General features: G+C 41.5%; 1 protein-coding gene across 1 annotated transcript; it reads left to right on the top strand.

The window, feature by feature from the left end:
• The first annotated feature begins 15,305 nt into the window (after positions 1–15,305).
• LOC148295501 (uncharacterized) lies at positions 15,306–16,110 on the top strand. Its single transcript, XM_088250497.1, has 3 exons — positions 15,306–15,386; positions 15,460–15,906; positions 15,937–16,110. Exons 1-3 carry the CDS (start codon positions 15,306–15,308, stop codon positions 16,108–16,110), a joined length of 702 nt encoding a protein of 233 aa, XP_088106623.1.
• The last annotated feature ends 747 nt before the right edge of the window (positions 16,111–16,857 follow it).

Genomic DNA, 16,857 nt, shown 5'->3' with positions numbered 1-16,857 from the left:
AATTCAATTCTGGGTTATAAAGATTCAAGTGACAAGTCTAATTCAGATTCAAAGATTGATTCTAGCTAATGTATGATTAAGCCATGGTGTTTGGTCCTAACCTTGTATTCCTAATTCCCTAATTTGATCATTTGTTGTCTAACCTAAAATTAAGCATTAGGAATCCATTAAGCATAGAAGAACATTTTAAACAACCAAGTATGTATCTAATCCAGATTGTCGAATTCACATACACACTCTTCCTATTCATAGTTCAATTTGAATTAAAGCATGGTGTCTACTCTTAATTCAAACCAAGATATACAAATCTGAATGGTAGCTAGGCATTCCGATCAGCATATAGGCAAGTAGGCGAAATGAATAAGAACATGAATCATGAATCAAACTTGAAACTTGAAATTTATAAACCCAGAATATTCATGTTAGGTTACATCAAAGCCCTAGTTATGGATTTAGTTACTCATAATGGAAAAGAGACTTGAACAGAAATGAGAAAACATAATGAATGCAATAAGAGTAGAAAAACCCCTTTTCTGAAGTTCTTGTGGTGTCCAAGGCTTCTCCAAGTGCTTCTCCACGTCTAATGCTTCTCCAAGAGCTTTCTCACGTCTAGACGGATGTATGAAGGATATGGAGGTGATTTGGGATGAGTTTGAGTGAGTGGTGATGGCTGAGAAAGATGAAATTCGTAGGGAAATAGAAGAGAGGTTTGCTGGAGTTGTTTTGGTGATTTGAGGCTGTTTAGAGCTTTTGGTTGATTGCTGGAGTGTTTGGGATTGTGAGAGTGTTTGAGGATAATTTCTGAATGTGTTTGGGAAAATGATGGAAGTGTTTGAGGGAGGATGGAGTGAAGGATGGCTGAATTGTGGGGTTGTGAATCCCAGGCTTGCACACCTTGAATTTGGAATTGAAGCGGTATTTATAGGGAGAGGGGAGTGACAAATCTGAATTCAATATGGCTAATGCATACAACACTTGTATTATAAAATCTGAATTGGTTGCTGCACTTCACCAATAAATCCCACCAGCAGCCATAGCTCATCCTCATGTCAGCATGACCAAGCTTCCATCCAGAAACCAATAGCTCATCCTCATGTCAGTCATGACCAAGCAAGCAATGAGCTCATCTGCAAGTCAGAATGATGTGTCTTTTGATGAGCTCACGGATTGGGCTTGGATTAATCAATTGATGAGCTTGAGCTGTCCATCTTCAGGTTCAGAATGTCTTCTTTCCAAGCACACGTGAATTGGCCCAATCCAAGCACAGATGAAAAAGATATGTCCGAAATGAATTTGTAACTCAGTCTTCAGTTTTTACACATTGTTTTCACCATTTTACTTCAAAAGTCTCAAGTGATACCTAGAGCTCCCTGAACTGAATGACAAACACAAAAGAGGTTAAAAGCACAAGGTTAACTAAAAAACATAACGAAATCATAAGCTAGAAGGGTACAAAATGATATACAATTGTGAACCGAACAAATACCCCCAGACCTAGATTTTGCTAGTCCTCGAGCAAAACAAAACAAAACAAAAACAAGAAGTTAAGTAAACCACTTCCGCAGGTAACTCGATTGCATTGAGCATATGCAACAAGCTTTTAAACCTCTAGGCATCCCTAGTAGGAGGGGTTGTGTCTCCTAAGGGTTTAACAGAAACGATACCCATAAACGCTTTACTGACTCTACAAAACAAAGTGGTTAGAAAAACAAACTTTGAAATCAACTAATGAAAATGAAAGAAAACTTTAGTCATACCTCCAACACCATAGAGTTGCCAAGATAGGTGATCAATCAGTGTGTACAAGTGGAAGCTATAGCTCAAAGGCACACGGCTTCAAAGCAAGCACACTCAAACCTTGAATAGAGAACATGCTTCGACTCTAATTCTCACAGATAACACTCAATCACTCGGAACCTAAGGTTTAATTCTCTCAAGAAAGCATAAGCGAGTGTAAGAAATAGAAGCACAAGTTTTGGTTACATCTCATGAAAGGAATCAAATACTAAGAATAGAGATACACACATACTTACCAGCACCCATGAATACATCCTCAAAGATCAGCTAGGTCTTTCCAAGGTTGTAATGAAAGGCTAAGGTTATGGGAAATGGAAGAATTGGAAGGAAAAACAAGTAACTTAAGAACATACCAAGGTTGCATTCTTCATTGATCTGCAAGGTATCATTGATTTAGATTGGCATGGCTGCAAACTTCATGGTATCACCTGGCATGGACTTTATTTTTCACACTTAGATCATATTGAAACACTTTCATCTTTGCTGATTTGATCTGCAACTCTTTAACTTTATTGCACAGACTCACACCAATTTTCATTTAGGTACACGATAGCAACTTCCTTGCTTCAAACTTTATCTTGGCACACCTTGGTATATTTCTAAGTTATAGGGTATGGCTACAAGAGGTTAAGTATCTCAGATTGAGATACAAAGGTAGGGAAAATGATGAGGGTGATAAAAGAAAAGGCTTGAAGTGTTTGGCTTCAAGAGGCCTGATGGAACACACATATAGGTTGGGTGAAAAGAAAGCACATAGAATGGTTATGCACACATAGCCTAGCATCACTTCAATGAGTTCATTCATGAATGAGAGCAAGCACATGATATCTGCAAAAGAGAATCATCCTTAGTATTCAATCAAAATGGAACAATGAGATCAATTAGAGTGAATTGAAGAAAATAAGTATGGATGAGAAATAGAACACTTTAAACCCTCTCAAGAAAGCAATTAGGCTCGATATGGCTCACTAGGGTAGTCTCCACTATTCTCCTTCAAGAATTTGAGCATGGTACTTTAGCCACCAGAATTCTAAGAGCAAAAGCTTTGTGAAATGCAAAAATTCTGATATGAAAACCTCAATGGCAGCTCCATAATATTGATTGCACGACCTTCTAAAAAAAAATGAACAAAAACTGAAGAACACAATGAAAGAAAACTGAAAACATAAATGAACGAAAATTGCAAACCTTCCCCCCAGACCTGAATTGAACATTGTCCTCAATGTTAAAGCATAGAAAAGATGATTGAGAACATGCAAATGATAAAGGGAAAAGTTAAGAAGAAGGTTTAGAGAAAAACTCCCCCTTGATGCGATTAGGTCGACCGCTAACAAACACCTTCTTCTTGAACACATGGGTTGCCTCCCAAGAAGCGCCTTAGTTAATGTCTTGGCAAGACATTATGCAATCAGCTTATGATGAGTTGGGGGGTTTCGGATCAATCATCTCAAGATAGTTCACCCAACTTCTTCTCCTCTTCCTTTTCCTTTTCTTTTTCTTCAAGTGTGCAAGGGGTGTAACTTTGAACATGCCATTGGATGGTTCCACTTTCATAGAGCATGGATCAAGGGGCTCAAGTGGTAACCCAGAAATTGGTGGAAATGGATGGAACACTTCTAGGGCAGCTACCACTTCTTGGAACTTTGGTTCAACTTGTTCTTCCTCTGCTTGTGCAATGACAACTTCTATAGCATCAGTGGGCTGTTTCTGCAAACTCTTGGAAGAAACTTCATCATTCACAACATCAATTGAAAAACAAGTATCAAGAGAGATAGAAGGTTGAGATGGAGGATCAAACACTTTAAATTCAGCAGTTTCACCCAACACAGTCATGGAGGGTGCCATCTTTCATATTGATAATTGTGTTTGTTGTGGCCATGAATGGTCGTCCTAAAAGAATGGGATCAACACGATCTCCATTTGGATTGTCCTCTATATCCATCACTACAAAATCAACAGGAAGAATTGTCTGCCGCGCAAATCTCACGCCCTGGGTTTCCGGGCCGAGGGGACGTGCGTTGACACGCGGTTTCCTGCTTTTGGGTCCGATGCGTTTGTGCGCGGGAGTGCCAGCACGGTCTACCATGCGTCGAGATGTTTGATGAGTATTGGATGGGTAAGTGGTGCGCCTGTTTGAACTCGTCTTCTAATCAAACGATTGTAGCCGAGAGAGGAACTGGTCTCGGCCGTTAGGTTCACGGCGTGAACTACAAGGCCGTTGAGTGATGGTGTTGGTGGTGGCTTTTGGGCGATGCTCCGGCGCGCTGCTCAGGGAGCGGCAGTTGTGTGATATATGGGGTGAGTGAACGAACAACAAGGATGGTGCTCCGGCGCCTTGAAAGTCAAGGGTCGTATGATATATTGATGAATGAATTTTCCTTACAACCTAACACTACTCCTAGAAAAGCAAGTAAAGATATTGAAAGTGCATTACAGGAAAAAATAAGTTGCTCCGTGGGAGGCTTTGTTTTGGTGTTGAACCCTTTGAATGTAGCTTGAGCCTTGTATTTATAGGGAGAGTCCCTGGAGGAGTAATCGAGGCTGAAAATCTGCATGGTGGAGCCTGATTAGAGCAAGTGGGCAGTCTAATCGACATTTGGGATCGTGAAGTATGGTGGTGTGACCCCATAAATCCTGGTGAATCTCGGCCGCCGTTCTTGATCGTGGGTTATGAGCTTCTGGCCGTGGAGACGCATTTATGGCCTGGATAGCTGGTGAACCAATATCTCAAGCTGTCAGAATTCCTTGTGAGAATGTCCACGTCTAATCACTCTGATTCGCCTCACCAAATCCTGACTCCAGTCACTTCCCACCTTCCCTCATGCATTAAATGCTTATTTGTGGCCAGTGGGTTTGCTGCATTAAACAGGCACTACTTCATTAAATGAAGCCTGGGACCCTGTTGTCAGGTGATGATTTGCCTTTAATGCTTTGGCCGGAATTTGCCTAGCCTCGGCCTCGGCCTGCGCTTGAGGCCGAGATGATCATGCCTTGACATTTCTTCTTTTGTCTTCAGGAGGGCGAACTACCCTGGCGAAACGCTGCGTTTTGGTTTTTACGAGCAAGGGCCGGGGCCGAGAAAAGGGGTTCCCGCGGCCAGCTCATGGCCGTGATTTATTAGGCACAAACAAGAATTAGTGTATTAACTTGAACTAGAATATCTTCTACAATACCTTTTGGATATTTGATAGAATGATCAGCTAGTTCAAGACGAATTGAAGTCTTCTTCATCTCTTCTAAACCAAGCTCTTGATAAACTGAATATGGCATTACACTGATGCCTGCTCCCAAGTCCAACATGGCTCTTCCAACCTTCTTGTCTCCAATGTTAATAGGAATGTCAAAGCTGCCAGGATCTTTTGATTTTGGTGCAAGCCTGGGATTCACAACCCCACAATTCAGCCATCCTTCACTCCATCCTCCCTCAAACACCTCCATCATTTTCCCAAACACATTCAGAAATTATCCTCAAACACTCTCACAATCCCAAACACTCCAGCAATCAACCAAAAGCTCTAAACAGCCTCAAATCACCAAAACAACTCCAGCAAACCTCTCTTCTATTTCCCTACGAATTTCATCTTTCTCAGCCATCACCACTCACTCAAACTCATCCCAAATCACCTCCATATCCTTCATACATCCGTCTAGACATGAGAAAGCTCTTGGAGAAGAATTAGACGTGGAGAAGCACTTGGAGAAGCCTTGGACACCACAAGAACTTCAGAAAAGGGGTTTTTCTACTCTTATTGCATTCATTATGTTTTCTCATTTCTGTTCAAGTCTCTTTTCCATTATGAGTAACTAAATCCATAACTAGGGCTTTGATGTAACCTAACATGAATATTCTGGGTTTATAAATTTCAAGTTTCAAGTTTGATTCATGATTCATGTTCTTATTCATTTCGCCTACTTGCCTATATGCTGATCGGAATGCCTAGCTACCATTCAGATTTGTATATCTTGGTTTGAATTAAGAGTAGACACCATGCTTTAATTCAAATTGAACTATGAATAGGAAGAGTGTGTATGTGAATTCGACAATCTGGATTAGATACATACTTGGTTGTTTAAAATGTTCTTCTATGCTTAATGGATTCCTAATGCTTAATTTTAGGTTAGACAACAAATGATCAAATTAGGGAATTAGGAATACAAGGTTAGGACCAAACACCATGGCTTAATCATACATTAGCTAGAATCAATCTTTGAATCTGAATTAGACTTGTCACTTGAATCTTTATAACCCAGAATTGAATTGTTATGGTGAATCGAATGCCCTAGTCTCCAAACCTGTGTTTTAACCTTCAAAACCACTCTTTGTTACTTTTGTTTACTTGCTTTCCTTTGCAATTTCAGTTTGTTCATTTCTTTCTATAATCACAAGCATTCTCACTTCAAAGTTCATTTTAATCTTGCTGCATTTGTTTTCAAACTCACTCTTGCTTTAAATTTTGTTTTAGACTTAACTTCCTAACTTCTTGAATTTGGTAATCTAAGTACATAACTAATTTTAACTTTTCAGTCCTCGTGGGTACGACCTCGTTCTTGTCTTGCTATACTACTGATTGGCTTGTACACTTGTGAGTTAACATAATTAAACAACAAGTTTTTGGCGCCGTTGCCGGGGAGTGACAAATCTGAATTCAATATGGCTAATGCATACAACACTTGTATTATAAAATCTAAATTGGTTGCTGCACTTCACCAAAAAATTCCACCAGCAGCCATAGCTCATCCTCATGTCAGCATGACCAAGCTTCCATCCAGAAACCAATAGCTCATCCTCATGTCAGTCATGACCAAGCAAGCAATGAGCTCATCTGCAAGTCAGAATGATGTGTCTTTTGATGGGCTCACGGATTGGGCTTGGATTAATCAATTGATGAGCTTGAGCTGTCCATCTTCAAGTTCAGAATGTCTTCTTTCCAAGCACACGTGAATTGGCCCAATCCAAGCACATATGAAAAAGATATGTCCGAAATGAATTTGTAACTCAGTCTTCAGTTTTTACACATTGTTTTCACCATTTTACTTCAAAAGTCTCAAGTGATACCTAGAGCTCCATGAACTAAATGACAAACACAAAAGAGGTTAAAAGCACAAGGTTAACTCAAAAACATAACGAAATCATAAGCTAGAAGGGTACAAAATGATATACAATTGTGAACCGAACAAATGTCTGATATAATCACTTTATGTTTCTTTATGTAGTTTTGTCTTGACAATTTCTGTTTCTTTCCCCTTTTCTTTTCAGATTGCACAAGGAAAAGAAAAGCCTCGCCCAACTTGTTTATTGTATTTTTATTGCTTTTGTATTGCGTGTCTATTGCTTGTTTATTGCTTTCATATTGCTTTTGTATTGCAATGGAGTGGGGCCTTGATTTTGGGTTGGTTTTCTTAATTAATATAATTTGTTGCTAGGGAAGCAACTATGAATTTGATTTATAAAAAGGACGCGACGTCCTTGTTAGATAAAAAAAATGTAATAAAGTAATTAAAGAAAACTAACAGGCATTTTAATGATTTTGTATTTCTCTTGAATATATATTTTTAACAAGGGCTTTCAAAGAGTGGATGACCCATTGAAAGAATTTTATGGTGTGAAAAATGAATGTGGTTGGATCAAGGATTCAATTTGATTTTGTGATTGGAAAAGTGTTTGGGGCGAATTTGGTTAAGGTAAACCAGGGATTCTGTTTGTATACTTGTGGTTGTATCTGGATTGAATTTCCAAATTGCCTACGTATGCTTGGCAGAATCAAACCAGACATAGTTCCTTAGAGAATTTGATTCAAAGAGTGAAGGACCCCTTAAAAGAATTTGTGTTTGAGAGATTTGAATTTGATCTCATTGAAATTTGCACTGGTAGATGACCCATGAGAAAATTTGGAATGATTTTGTACCATTTTTTATTGTCAATGTCCAAAGAAAATTAACAGGCATTTTAATGAGCCCATTAATTTACTCACATATGGTTTTGAGGATTTAAAAATTGATCCATTAACCACATAATTTATTTGGACCACCCATCAAATATTTTGGGCTTTTGAGAGTTATTGGGTAATTTGTTTTGTCAACTCATCAATTTGTTTCTAGGCCTCGACATTTCCATTAGTTGGCCCATAAATAGGGGTGGGCATTCAAACTGGCGAACCGAAAATCTGAGCCGAACCGCATCGAACCAAACTGGAAAAAAATCGAGTTGACCAAAAAGTCAACAATCGGTCAAAAACGAACCGGACCAGTTTGGACCAATTTTGGTTCCTGTTCTATGTCTTCAAAAATCAGACCGGCGAACCGTTCAAATTAAAAATTATATAATTTCAATATTTATTTATATTCAATGCTATATTTTTAATCTCATAACTAATATTTATCCAAGTTCAATTTCAAAATATCTCTCTTTTCTAGCTTTAATATTTATTTTTATATGAAATTAAATAATTTGTTAATTTTCAAGTTAAAAAAATAAAATTTCAATTGAAAATTATATTAAAAAATAATTTTTATAATCCGGTTCAGTTCAACCAGAACCGGACAGTTTTTGAATTTTTTTAAATTAAAACTGAACCGAACCCAACCAGATGAATAGTACCAGATCGGTTCTAATTTGAGGCAAAAACCGGTCCAAACCAAACCGTGCCCACCCCTACCCATAAACAAAAGTCCACGTCAGAAAGGTTTGAGATCTAGCTGCCAATTGAAACCAAAAACCGATATCTATTTGGAGTAATAGAGATCAATTCAAACTAAGTCACTCCCATATGTATTTGGAGTAGTTCAAATTAATTCAAACTGAACCAAACCATATATCTTCAGTTACCCATTAGCCAAAATCGATGCAGAGCCTTGAGTTGGAGACACCAAAACCAAAGAGAAATCAAAACAAGGTTAGTCTTTTCCTTTGCTCCTTTCTGTCAGAGTTAGACCATATAGCCCATTAAACTATTAGTTCAAAGTCTTGGGACTTAAAGAGGCATCGCTTGACCAAAAAAAAAAAAAAAAAAGAGGCATGCCTGTTTATCAAAAAAAGTACAGAGATTGTTACTCTTTATATGCTACTTTTTTTTTTCTTTTTTTTTCTTGCTTTTCTTTTTCCTTGCTTTTGCTAGTCTCTTCCTGGTCTTCCAACCCCTTTTTTTTGTTGCTTTCTTCTTCAATCTTGGGCATGGCAGGAGGTGGAGGCTTCTTGGCTTGAAATTGGCGAGCCATCTTTTCCTTTTGCTTTTTGCTTGTTGATGCTTTGGTGCATTCTTTTCTTTATGATTTGATTGCATATTTCCATTTGCAAACTGAGATCTTTTGGGAGAGCTATCATACCGCCTATTGAGATGCTGACTTTGTTTGGTCTCATTTGCCTCATGTCTTGCCATCAAGAAAGTGAGAACTTTTTATGATATTTGCAAATTGCTGCAGAGGAGTGTTGTCTTAGCAACTTGCGTGGGCCATCTGGCTTGGGATTTTTCTTTGTTGGCAAATTTTGGAGCACAAGACGTGGATGTGAGTCATCAGCTTTTGTAAACTTTCTGGCAATCAGCAGTATCTGCATATCTTTTAATATCTTCTTTTATATTTTCTTTTGTTTATGCATATGGGTGAGACTAAAACAAAGTTGTTGATTTTCTCCGTTTGTAGCACGTTTTGCCATATCTTTTTTCTCCAATTTGCATATATGGAATTTCATTGTACTGAAGGTGGATTAGGATATAACATGCCATTTTCTATTTTTGGTACTCAAGAACACTCGCAAGGTCTTCTCCGAGTACCACGACGTGCCTATTGACACTCGTAAGGTATTCATAGCACTCAGTACAATGGGGTTCTTGCGGAAGCCCATCTGTACATTCACAACAGAGAGGACCTTGCGGGAGCTCTCTGTGTAAATAGCAATCATTACCAATTTGAGAAGATCAACACTGTGGGGCTCTTGTAGAAACGCATATGTACCCTCACAACAGAGAGATCCTTGCGAGAGCTCTTTGTGTAAATATCACGATTACTGCCAATTTGAGAGGATTTGTTTACATTTTCCATTGCCGAGACCTCTCTGGATATCAGACATTTCTTAATATCAAACATGGAGGAATTTTCAGGATTCTGTACAATGGCCTCACACACATTTTTTGCCTGCAAGTTAGTTGTACAGAAAAGGATACTCAATGGTATTGTGACAGAGCTTCATGTCTTCTTTGCCTGTTTCTGCAGCAGTTTTGTTATTTTTCTTCTATGTAGCCCTTCTATGTTTCTCTCCTCTGCATTTTTTGCCTTTTGTTTTCTCCCCTTTCTTTTTCTCTCTCCCCCTTTTGCTCACCAATGGTCCCTTTTTATAAACCCAGAGAAACTGAAAGGAGTGGAGCCAGTTATGGGTTCACGTATTGTGTGGATACCATATGTGGGAGTAACTTCCCATTTTCAGTCAGCCCCTCAACTCCACACTCCATAGTCACGTACTTGAAGCACATTATGTTAGTGCTTTCAATATATTAATATTAATTCATTTTGGGCCTAAACCAATTTAGCAATAAGTCCACAAGACCATTTTAGCTATGAGCCCAACTTCTTTAAACTTAGGCTAGAGTTTAATTTGATGTCAATGAATTTTTTATTTATTTCAACAGTCCTTAATGGAATCACATTCTTACACTAATAGATAATCAATAAAAAGCAATAATGGAATCACATTCTTACACCAATAGCTGAACACGAATCAATCATATTGAAGAGATACATATATGATGCATGTTGTACCTTATTTAATATGATAATGAATAATGATCTAGTATTTTCCTTTACAAAATAACCTTATACAATCAAGCGTTTTCTTTTACAAAATATCCTTATAAATTCATTCACAAGACAGACTTGAAAAAACAGGTGATAAGAAACAAATATAAGTGCAATAACTAGGCAATACCACAACACTACAATGAAAATACGATGACAATACAAATGCAATAGGGGAGCAATACAATGGCAATACAAAAACTCGACATTCCCACTATAATTTCATTCCACATTCCCACTATATATTCATAATCTACAACATATTACAAAAAGGATGTGACATCCTTAATAGAATCACATTTTACACTCCTATATCATCAAAATACCCTTGAGCAAGGAATGGGCGGAGAGGCTTTTGTAAAAGTTGAGGTATAATGATCTTCCTCTATTAAAAAAATAACAATCATATCTGTTTTTGCATTGTGATTTTTATTACATCATTCATATAATGAGCACCCCTGTAAAAGTTCAGGTATAATGAGCATCTTTAACTACCCAGAAGAAGACAATGAAATAATAAATAAATAAAACTGACAAAATACTATGAAACTAATATTCCACAATCTCTCTGTAAATGAAGAACATACAGCAGGGACAAAACACAATACATCATTCGTCAAACTAGGGGAGTAGATTAGCCATAACAAACCACGTTTCTGTGAAACCTACTTGTTTGATTGCCGAGACTTGAAAAAAATACTTGTTTGATTGCCAGAGTTTATTTTTGGGGTTCTTAGATCTAGGTCCAAAACGATTAGCTGTCATTGGGTCTAGTCTCGTGTTTTTTGTTTTAGATGTAGGTCCTTTGACATTTATTACTTTTTTGTTGTGTCGATTTTACCCTTTAAGGTAAATAAGGAAAACACATTGAAAATCTAAATTTAATGCATTATTTCCTTGAAATTGAATTCCAAATTTTGAATTTTGAATTTTTTTTCCTTGATAATATTCCTAATATATAGATAAAATACAATTTAATCAATAAAAAGTAAAGACTCACATATTATACCAATCGATCAGACAAGCACCCACATTAAATTATGTACCTGACATATAGGTAAATAATGTTAATACATACAGGTATATATGTACATGCCTTATAGGTAAGTGTTTTTTTCTTGAGTAGTTTTCTTAAGTAGTTTTTTCTAGAGGTTCATATTTGTATACATACGTACATGTCTTCCATGAAATAGTGTGTTTTTTTTTTTTTTTTCCAAAGAAATTTTGTATGGATTTTTATCTCAGTTGAGTTTAAAGATCCATACCAAGATATTATATGAGTTCAATTAGCTGGGCTAGAGGGTATAACTACCTAGACTAGAGGTAATTTATGGATTTAATTACCTGGACCATAGGTAATTTATGGGTTTAATTACCTGCATACTGCATACGAGGTGTATGCATAGGTACCTTACCTATTGTTAAGGTATGAAGTTTTTATGAACTCTTATTACAAATTTTGACGTCGGTATACCTCGGGAAAATTTCATAATTCAATAAATAGACTTGCAATTAAATTCAAATCAAATATGATAATTAATATCTTACAAATTGTTGGCACTAAAACTGAACAGATAGAGATGAGTGCAACTTACAAGTGGTGAGGACGATCTAGCAGATCGATTGAGTGATAGATGCAGATTCTTCTTGTTCTTGGATGCAGATCCTGAATAGAAGAGAGTTGAGGCTCGTGAGGTCTATGGAACCGGTGTGGAACCAGCCTAAGACCCTCCGATGCTAAAGTGAGTTTGTTTTCTAAGAGCCCTCGCTGTTGACAATATATAAGTATAAAGGTCAAGCTGGAAAGTCTTACCCTTGTATTGTAGTGAAGGGGCCTATTTATAGAGGGCATTTTGTATGCTCTTAGTACTTAATTTCGATGTGGGACTCGTGGGAGGGCCCTATGAGGTCGACACGAGTCCTTAGATATTTTGGGCGGGTGCTTCGAGGTTGATTCTACAGAATCGGTAGGAGATACTGATTGTAGTCTATGTTGGGCCTGTAGCGACCTTTTGCCCACTTGAGACAATATCATCGGTAGCCGACGCTGATTGTTCGGAGCCTTGGGCACTTGGGTGAGTTTCTAAGATCCACGTGTCGTTGTATGAGCGGAGGGTCAGATATGGTACAAACAGTAGTCCCCCAAGTTACCGATTGAGAAGCTTCTCGGTTGGGGACTTGAATCTGTCTTCGACATTCTGACCCGGACTCGATGGTCTCGTTGTTGCTGATGGTGGTATGTAGTCCCCCAAGTGCCCGAGGGAGTGAGCTTGGAAAAGAGACGGCATTTGGTACCGAATGGCCCGAGAGGATAGTGTAGGTCAGGGTTTGGGAACACCTGCCGTTTGGTACGAGAGGTGAGTGGAAAACTCATCAATGTGCACTTGCCGTTCGGTACGATAGGCGAGTGGAAAACTCATCAATGTGCGCCTGCCGTTTGGCACGAGAGGTGAGTGAAAACTCATCAATGTGCGCCTGCCGTTTGGCACGAGAGGTGAGTGGAAAACTCATCAATGTGCGCCTAGCGTTCGGCACGAGGGTGAGTGAAAACTCATCGATGTGCGCCTGCCGTTCGCTAATGGTGTTGTGCTCGAAGGTGGCTAGAGCTGCAACGTTCCTGAAGTTGAAGCGTCTCTGAGGATTGGAAACGTTTCAACTGACAACGTTTGGGCTCTCCCATGCATGCGTGACACGTGTCGGCATGGCTGTGAAGAGTCGCGTCATTTCGTATCCCGATGCGTCGCTTCGCTTCCCGATGCTAGGTTCGTCCTATAAATGTGAGGAAGGGACGAGAGGTCGAATACTTGGAATTTTTGAGAGCAATCAGAGCTTGTGAGAGGCGATTTCCGGCAACCGTGCGAAGACTGAGCAGGCGATTTCCGGCGAGCGTGAACAAGGCGGAGGCGATTTCCGGCGAACTTGAACCACCGTGGAAACAAGGTATGTTGCCGTGTTTTTGAGTTTTTACGAATCAAAGTGTTGAATTCGATAAATTTTTGTTTGAATAAAGCATAAACAAGTATGAACAAGCATGAACAAGCATGAACATAGGTGTTTAGGTGGTAGAATATTAGTTTTGATTCTAGCATGGCCCTTAGTGTCCCTTTATTTGTGTTTGTAGATGTCCGATACCGAATCCGAGAGTAGGCGTAGTCCGAGGGCCTATGAGGACGAATCGTCCTTGGGGAGTTCGTCCGAGGAGAGTGAGAGTGCCGATTCTGGGAGCCCTTCAAGTTGTGAGATAGTGGAGGGGGCAGGAGTGCGCACCGAAGCTAGTGGCACTTCGCGTGAATTGCCCCAAGGCAGTGAGCCGTCGACTTCGGGTCGTGGGGCCGATGCTGGTGGCGTGTCCGTTGCTGTGCCAGGGGAGGGGGTGCTGAGGGTAGTCAGTGGCAGGCAACGGATTCCGATGGCGAGGCCGACGGAACTGGTGTTCGGAGTAGACCATTTAGAGCCGAACACACTGACTGAATCTGAATTGGCCAAGATTCAGGCGGAGTACAATATTCCGGAATCGGTAGGGATGCGAATTCCGGAGCCCTTAGAGTCGCTTAGTGACAATGACAAGGGAGTGGTCTTCTTCACCGATGTCTTCAAGCATGGGCTTAGGCTGCCGTTGAGACATTCGGTGCAGAAGATTTTGGCCGTGATAGGGTATGCACCGGGGCAGTATAATCCAAACTTTTGGATTACGTTGCTGGGGACGATCACGGCGTTCGGCCTGGCTGGCGAGGGAGAGCCGAGCTACGAACAGTGGGCCCAGTTGTACAGTGTGACAAGGGCGAAGAGTGCCGATCAAGGGGGGTGGGTTCAGTGCAACTGTCTATCGGCAGGGCAGCGTGGACACTTTGTGGTTGGGCTGCCGAGCTCCCAAAAGACCTAGCGTAAGCGTAGGGTCATTGTCTCTGGTGACTGGGAATCGGCACCGGGGGTGATTGTAGAGAGGCGGATCCCTACAACCTTCCAGACAGTCGGTAGGTGAAGGCCTGCCGTTCGGCAGGAGTGTTGTGTGTTGTTTTTTTTTTACCGTTTGCGTTTTTGTTTCAGTGTCCTTGAAACGGCTTGCTGCACCGATCAGAGAGGTTGAAGCAATCGAGAGGGTGAGGACGAAAATTGCCGAAGAAGATCGGTTCTTTAAGGAGCTGCTCTACTTCAAGAATTTGTTCAAGGCTGGTCTGATCGGTAGGGTCGAACACGACCGAAGAGTGAGGGAGGAAGAGGAAGAAGAAAAAAGGCAGAGTAAGAGATGCCGTTTGGCAGGGTCGGTCTTGGCTACTTTCTAAAGCTACCGTTCCCTTTCTGACTTCGTGTGTTTTGCAGTGGCAGGTGGGAGGACGATGAGTGAGGCAACCAGGCGCCGGCTGGAGGGGCAAGGGGCGTCGAAGCAGAAGAAGGGGCAGTCCCCCAGGCCGAAGAAGAAGAAGACGGCAAGAGCTGTTGGAGGGGCTTCGGCGGATGAGATGACGGTGGCTGATCGCCGTCGCGAGAAGAGGGCGGCCGAAGCTAAGGCTGTTCGGGAGGTCCACCTCCAAGTGACAGGCAAAAGGATGATCGAGGGTGCCCTCGATGCAACACCGTTGCCGAAGCGGCCAAGGTGGCCGAATGAAGGGACATCGGTGCTGATTCCCGATGATGAAGGAGAGGGAGAGGAGGGGCCGGTCAACATAGCTTGCCCTCGGAAGGCGGTGCCGTTCATCGATTGCATGATCGATGGCGCTCAGATGGAGCTGTCAGAGATCGAGCAGTTGTTGATGAAGACATTGCGTGAGCAGACCGGACGCGCCTTCCGGCTTCAGGCTGCAGTAAGTTCGTAGAGATTTGAATTTCAAGTGTATTTTGATTCGGCATGTACTAATGTGTCGGTTTGTGTTGCAGGCTGATATGAAAATGTGGCTCTGCGCAAAGCGAGCTGTGAATGCTGCCGAACGGTACCAGAAGAGGTTTGAGGAGGGCCGTTCGAAGATCGCCGATGCCGGAAAGATGCTCCAGGAGGCGGATCGGCGCGCCGAGGAGAATGCTGCTAAGATTGCCGAGCTTGAGTCGAAGCTGGCGGCGACTGAGCTGGAGGTGGTGGACGCTCATGAGGCCAAGGCAGCGGTGGAGGTGGCCATGGATGCGGCCGAACGGTCGCATGCCAAGGAGCTGGAAGAGACGAAGGCGAAAGCCGTTGCCAACTACCGAGCGTCGAAGGAGTTCACGCTTCTGGTGGACAAAGAAGTCATGGAGCAATGTGACGACTTTGTCTACCGATTCAAACGGTATAATGCTGACAAGAAGCTGAACCTAAACTTCCTCCGGGACCCGCCGCCGTTGCCAGAAGGGGTGACCGAAGAGATGGTGGAGGCTTACAAGGGCGAGGATGCCGAGCCCGTGGAAGCCGATGACACCGAATCGAGCAGCGAGGAGGAAGAGAACCATCCTGCACCGAACGCGGCAAGCGTGCCGATCGCCAAAGCTTTGACTGTTGCCGAGGATGTGAATGCCGATCCCGATCCTGAAGGTGCAACTGCTGATGCCGAACCCTAAGCCCCTTAGTGATGTTGTTTTATTTTTAAATGGATTCGATTTTTGAACACGCCGAATGGCAATGTGTAAAGACAGATGGCCCTTATGTGGCCTTTTTTTATCTATGTTAACTTTGCTTCGGTTTAATATGCTAAGTTCCTTAATTCTGTATGTGGGCATGCCGTATGTAGAATATCCTTGACATAATATTGCCGTATGTAGTAATGCCGTATGTATAGAGTAGGGATTGTATTGAAATAAACCGATTACAAAGGTGATGACCGAAGGTGACAGCCGAAGGTGCGATCACTTGTACGAAGGTGACGACCGAAGGTGATAACCGAAGGTGCGATCAGTTGTAGTAGTATTTGAGATGCTCTATATTCCAAGGGTGGCCGAGGGTTTGACCATCGGTGCCGCGCAATCGGTAGGTTCCCGATCGGCAGACAGTGACGAACTCATAAGGACCTTCCCATGAAGGGCCAAGGGTGCCGTCGTTGGAGTCTTTGGTGGCGAGAGAGACTTTTGTAGGCAGCGTCTGACGCGCGAGTCGTAGTAGCGAGAGGTCCTCTGAGCCTGGAAACGGTGTTCGTCAACGAGGTCAAGGTTGAGTGCAAGTAGTGTCTCATTTTGCGCTGGTGTGTAAGATGCCGTTCGGCATGAGGGTGCATTGATTTCGACTGGGACAACAGCTTCGGTACCGAAAGCAAGAGAAAACGGTGTTTCGCCAGTCGATCGTCGGTAGAAGGTGTTGGTGGCCCATAACGC

The sequence above is a fragment of the Prunus avium genome, chromosome 3 (assembly GCF_965620075.1).
Source record: "Prunus avium chromosome 3, drPruAviu1.hap1.1, whole genome shotgun sequence".
In the NCBI taxonomy this organism is placed as follows: domain Eukaryota; kingdom Viridiplantae; phylum Streptophyta; class Magnoliopsida; order Rosales; family Rosaceae; genus Prunus; species Prunus avium.
This window is presented reverse-complemented; position numbering and strand designations above follow the sequence as displayed.